The sequence below is a fragment of the Mus musculus genome, chromosome 1 (assembly GCF_000001635.26).
Source record: "Mus musculus strain C57BL/6J chromosome 1, GRCm38.p6 C57BL/6J".
Taxonomy (NCBI): Eukaryota; Metazoa; Chordata; class Mammalia; order Rodentia; family Muridae; genus Mus; species Mus musculus.
This window is the reverse complement of record NC_000067.6, coordinates 183,335,007-183,341,394: the sequence shown is the minus strand read 5'-3', so window position 1 is coordinate 183,341,394 and position 6,388 is coordinate 183,335,007. Positions and strand designations below refer to the sequence as shown.

At 40.9% G+C, this 6,388-nt stretch overlaps 1 protein-coding gene across 1 annotated transcript in view; it reads left to right on the top strand.

The window, feature by feature from the left end:
- The window catches only part of Mia3 (melanoma inhibitory activity 3), a gene marked incomplete in the record, with an annotated part of 43,330 nt that overhangs the window by 28,171 nt on the left and 8,771 nt on the right, over window positions 1–6,388 (top strand). The window contains 7 exon segments of the mRNA NM_177389.3: window positions 2,008–2,029; window positions 2,734–2,822; window positions 3,055–3,132; window positions 3,226–3,336; window positions 4,870–4,941; window positions 5,366–5,470; window positions 6,237–6,359. Coding sequence (NP_796363.2) covers window positions 2,008–2,029; window positions 2,734–2,822; window positions 3,055–3,132; window positions 3,226–3,336; window positions 4,870–4,941; window positions 5,366–5,470; window positions 6,237–6,359 — 600 coding nt within the window.

Here is a 6,388-nt window from a genome sequence, read left to right as displayed (position 1 = left end):
ATCCACCATGTGGTTGCTGGGATTTGAATTCAGGACCTTCGGAAGAGCAGTCCCTGCTCTTACTCTGACTCTTACTGAGCCATCTTTCCAACCCCACATTTTCTTACAATAAGACAATCACACATGTTTTATATTGATAAGATTGAAATTTCATGGATGACTTGTGGATGGGTCTGAATATCATCACCACTTAAAAAACAGTAGTATTTTGAAGGGCTGAAGAGATGATGGCTCAATAATAATTCAGTCCCCTCAGCCCTTGCAGAGGACCCAGATCTGCTTTCTAGCTGTCACACAGTGGTTCACAAACATCTATTACTCGAGTTCTACGGGATCCAAAGCTTACTTCTGACTTCTACAACCACTAGGCATGCACGGGGTACATAGATGTATATGCATGCAAAATATTCAAACATATACAATAAATAAATCTAAAAAGAGTTTTTAAAATACTAGCATTTGAAAAGAGAAATATATTTTGAGTTACAAATTAATTTAGTGGGCCAGCAAGTTGGCTTAGTGGATAAGATGCCTACAGCCGAGGCTAACAACCTCAATGTGATTGTAGGACACAACATGGTTGCTGTCATATGGCCTCCACATGTACATATGTGTGCCCTTGGATGTGTACACCCATACACACAAACACATAAATAATGTCTTTTTTTTTTTTTAAGAAAAGAAATTAGGGCTAGGTGTTGTAGCATACACCTATAATTCCAGTACTCAGGAGGCAGAGGTGGGTGACTACAAGGCTAACCTGGTCTACATAGAGAGTGTTCCAGACTAATGAGGGCTACAGAGTGAGACCATGGCTCACAAGGCAAAGTGCACCAGTTACTATCTCAGCTTATTAGATCTAGAGGTCATTGCTCTCCTGATGGGAATAACAGTTTTAGCGGTCACTTTCCTTGTATGTCTCCTCTGGGAACATGTCCTTCTCAGGCCGAGGACCATGTCCCACTGTTAGTCCTGGAAGTCAGATCCCTAGCTTGTTTTTAGTTTTTCTGTGTGTCTGTGCGTGTGTGTAAGTGTGCATGTGTGGAGGTCAAAGGCCAACCCCTGGTGTCAGTTCTAGCCTTCCTCTCTTGTGAGATCCTGTTTCTTTTTAATTGTTCGTTACCACATATGGCAAGCTGCTGATCTGAAGGATTCTGGGAGACTCATACTGCCACCTCCCATCTCACCTTAGGAGCCCTGGGATTACAAACATATTAGCATTCCCATGGGTTCCGGGCATCCAAGCTCAGGTCCTCACCCTGGCATGGAGTGTGCTTTATCCACTACCCCGATCCTACCACAGCATTCCTAAATTCAACAGTAGAGAGCTCTGAATAGGATTGCTAGGATATTTTCTGGTGAGTGAAAGATGGTATATCTAAAGAAAAAGATTCTCCCTTGAATTTGGTTTCTTTGACACCTTTCTGAACACTCATTTCTAGAGTTTCCTCTAGTATTCAGAGTTGTCAGATGATACCAAGTAACTAGACCATGGGTGTGTTTATTATTACTAAGCTAGCAGCCGCTGGTGTTATGAGGCATCAGTGCTAATATCTTAAGATTGGTGCTCTTGTAATAGATCTATAAACATACTTTTAGCTATATATCTTTTTTTTTTTTGTCTATTGAGGCTATTGATGAAGTATTAGTACCATTACATTTAAAATGTCTTTTAGCCTTGCCTTTTTAAAATGTTTTAAGACCATGTTCATTCGTATACATTTGAGCCATGCTGCACGTGTGCAGATCAGAACATGACTTGCAGATTCTCTCTCTGCACCATGTGGGCCCTGGGATAGAACTCAGAGTGTCAGGGTTAGTGACAAGCACCTTTGCCTAAGCCATTGTGCCAGCCCAACCTTTCCTTATTTTCAAATACTATGGGTTCATTAAACTGAAACAAGTTTGTTACTAAATTCTCATTTGTTTATGGTTCTCACATATTCTTAAAACAATATGCTAATTAAGTGTTTGACAACAAACTTAATTTTATTTCTTTTCTTCTAGGTAAAGAGTAGAGTATATCAAGGTAAATATTTAGGTTCATTTTTCCCTTGTATTAACCCTCTGCATTGGTGTTTGTTGTGAGTTTTCTGTAATCTAGACATAGATGCCATAACTTCTGTCTGAGTGCTCTATTAACTCCTGGAAAGTTTACTGTCTCTCGCCCACCAGCTTGGCTGGTAGAACCGTGGAGTTGCCAACTGAGATAGGCAACAGAGCAGACTGAGGGAGAGCAGGGTCAGTTACCATGGCAGATCAAGTGTGCTGTTGATGCAGTGCAGAGTTCGTCCCTGTGACACACACACATTAAATGCACACTGGATCCGTAGCTGAGCAGACAGCATGCAGGGCGTTGGAATATTAAACACACACCGAATCCATCCGAGTGGATGCTGTCCAGGATGGTGGAAGGAGCTGGTATTTTGTGTTTTTCAGTTTCTGTTTGCAGATGACATTTGAAGCAATCTCATTTTCTGAGATGGGACCAAGTAATAGCATTTCCTTAAATTCTGTATCTCTCAATTAAATGTAAAGTCTGCACACTGCCCTTTTTAAGGTTTAATATTCTTCCCCCTTACTATACTCACCACAGACTGCCTTTAAGCATAACAGTCATGCAAAGCATGGTTCCCCTCTCTTAGTGCCAGGCACCAGGCCTGGCTGTTAATACACTGGGGCATTTGGCTTTATCTTGGGCTTACAAACTTACAGATTTCTCTTCTTTTTTAGTTACTGAGAAACAAATTTCTGAAAAGTTGGAGAATATCAAGAAAGAAAATGCAGAACTTATGCAAAAATTGTCAAGTTATGAACAAAAGGTATAATTATTCTTTTCACTTCCTACCCCAGTCCAGCTTGAATGTTTCTGTCTTAACATTCCATGTATGATTTGAAGATTCATATTTTATTTCATCATTCCCTATTAGCCTTCATAGATATAAGCAATTGTTATCTGGAGAAGGTTGTCCACTTAGAAGTGACTTTGGTAGCACTATAATTTGTAATTAATTCTAAGTTGTAACTTAATTCTAAACACCTTGTTTTACACAGATCAAGGAGTCAAAGAAGTATGTTCAAGAAACCAAGAAACAAAACATGATTCTCTCCGATGAAGCTGTTAAATATAAGGTAAAAATCTCTTAGGGGAGAATTGCATTCCACAAGTGGAATTAAATGGGAGGAGTAATCCTTACTAATCTTAGTGTCTTTGTTTTTGTTGAGGATAAAATCAAGATCCTTGAAGAAACTAATGTAAGTTTGGGTGACAAAGCCAAAAGCCTTCGTCTTCAGTTAGAGTCTGAGAGGGAGCAGAACGTCAAGAACCAGGACCTGGTAAGACGCTGCTCGCTGGAGATGTCATTGGGCTTTTGAAGGATGCTGAGTGAGGGCAACTTTTCCCGTGCTGTTAGCTCAAGGAAGTAGGAGTCAGGGAAGTTGACTCTACTGTGTCTTGTCTTACGGAATTTTAACTTGTAACTCTGGATTACTCTTATGGGCACAGGAAGAGTATTTTTGTTCTCAATACCAAACCATTGTGAAATGGCTGGGCTCTGCCCCCCAGCACAGATAGACCAACTATGAATTCTGGCCTCATTGAATGGTTCTTAGATCTAGTTCTGTTTTTTTAAAAGTTCTCTTTTCGGTAAACTTATTTCAGCTTCATGTAATCGTCGCAGAGAAAACAGAGAGGCTTTCTAAGATATCCTACCTCGGCAGAGCTAATGCCCCAGCTAAGGAAGCACTAGACACGTTTCTCTGATGTTAAATTATTCTTTTCAGCTCTCTGTTTACTGTATTCTTTGGAAGCCACTATGCACGGCTCACAGTTAGAGGGAAGAATTACATTTTCCACCCCTTGAGAAGCTGGAGTCTTCATACATTTTTTGGAATTCTTGTCTATGAAATTGGTCTATTTTCCTCCAAATCCTTCTATCCCCAATTTAGGCAATGAACCCCCCTCCCCCCCCCCACCCCGTTCTTGGATTTTGAGCCTTGTGTCTTACACAGGGTCAGTGAGTGTTCTAACACTGAGCTGTAGGAGCATCCCTTTTCTATGTTTTAATTTTGACACAGTCTCCACTAAGTTGCCTGTGCTGGCTTTGAACTCTGTAGCCAAGATAGGTCTTGAGCTCATGACCCTTGTGTTTCAGTCTTCCAAATTATCAGGCTTAGCTAGGCAGTTTTTTTGGTTTTTGTTTTTTTTTTTTTTTTAGTTTTTCTCTATTGGGGATGGAACACAACCATGACAATAATTTGAATTGGCTTACTTGAAAGATTTATTCTTTTAACTTTTTAATGTGGTTATTGCTGCATTATCTTGTAACTAAGGTTGGATTATTGGTATATTTATTTTTTGCCCCTTAGAGCAAAACTGGATCCCTTACTTTTACCCAAACTATTGGCTGTCATGGGATATGTTTATTAGTGTTTCATCCTTTAGTGTGTGTGTTAGCTTGTTTTATGTTAACTTAATACAAAGGGATGTTCAGTTGAAAAAATGCCCTCCCCAGATTGGCCTGTCAGAAAGTCTGTTGTGAGTTTTCTTGATTGATGGTTGATGTGAGAGGGCCCATCTTTCTGTGGCCAGTACTGCCTCTGGGCTGGTGGTCCTAGGAACAAAAGTAAGACACCTGGGTCATCCATGGGGAACAAGGCAGCGAGCAGCATTCTCTATGGCCTCTGCATCAGTTGGCTGCAGGTTCCTGCCCTGACCTCCTTAGATGATGGGTTGTAAGCTGCGAGCAGAGATAACCTCTTTGCTCTCCGGGCTGCTTCTGGGCAGTTTATCTCAGCAGTAGAGAGCATGTATGTACACTGGCGACTATGCTGACACCTGAGGCTTTGTGTTGTGCTTTCATGGGTCAGATACTGGAAAACAAGAAATCTATTGAGAAGTTGAAGGATGTCATCTCAATGAATGCATCAGAACTTTCAGAGGTGAGTCTGCCTGTCTGCTGTAAGAAGAATATTATCTATGTACTAAGTAACCATTGTCTTAGTCTGGTTGAGCAAAAGTTTGAGGTATGCTAAAACATGTAAAAGATAAAACCTGGGCCTGGTGAGATGACTCAGCTGGGTAAGAGCACCCGACTGCTCTTCCGAGGGTCAGAAGTTCAAATCCCAGCAACCACATGGTGGCTCACAACCACCCGTAATGAAATCTGATGCCCTCTTCTGGTGTGTCTGAAGACAGCTACAGTGTACTTACATATAATAAATAAATAAATCTTAAAAAAAAAAGTAATACACATCTGTGAGTGTATATTTAAAAAAAAAAAGATAAAACCTGCATGATGTTTGGTTAAGAAAATGTTCATTTTTTCTTTGCATTAATGTACTAACTGGGAGTGTTTTTTATTAGGTTCAAGTTGCCCTTAATGAAGCCAAGCTCAGTGAAGAGAATGTAAAATCTGAGTGCCATCGGGTTCAAGAAGAAAATGCCAGGCTTAAGAAGAAGAAAGAGCAGGTAAGGCAAGTTCACCTAATAGCGATGGCACTGCCCTCAGCAGTCTCCCTCAGCAGGATTCAGGCTGGGTGCTGGGAAGAGCGAACTATGCTTCCCAGATGGAGCAGGGATCTGCTTCAGGAGTTTTCTGTATAACTTACCGAAGCTCTCAGGGTGTTTACTTTTATCTTGTCAAATGCCTGACCATTATAAACTTGAGTAGCCTTAAGATAGCAAATAGTTGGATTTTTACGTCCAAAAATGAAATATTTTTAACCTCTTTTAAATAACTTCACTGACCAAGAGAAGGTTATATGACCAAAGTCTGGATTTAGGAGTCTGTGAGATGTGCCCACCCATTCGTACTGGAAGCAAATGAAGTTGAATTAGCAATAGTTTTCTGAACTGCTTTTACACACTCATGTTCTTACCTCAGCTCTGAGGGCTGGAACCACTTTCCCCTTTCCTTAAAGATTGTTTTAAAGAATTCTTTATTTTATGTATGTGAGTACACTGTAGCTGTCTTCAGACACACCAGAACCTATTACAGATGGCTGTGAGCCACCATGTGGTTGCTGGGATTTTAACTCAGGACCTTCGAAAGAGCAGCCGGTGCTCTTAACCGCTGAGCCATCTCTCCAACCCATCTCTCCCCCTTTCTTTAACTGAGATTTGAACTCCTAATGACAAGCCAAGAAGCGGCCCGGCTTCCTAGCACTGCCTCACACAGGTAACTTATCTCCCATCCCACAGCTGCACACAGGAATTGATGTGCTTTGACTTTCAGTTGCAGCAGCAGGTAGAAGAGTGGAGTAAATCGCATGCCGAGCTCACTGAACAGATCAAGTCATTTGAGAAGTCCCAGGAAGACTTGGAAATAGCTCTGACTCACAAAGACGACAATATTAGTGTAAGTTTAGTATACACTTAATCCATGTA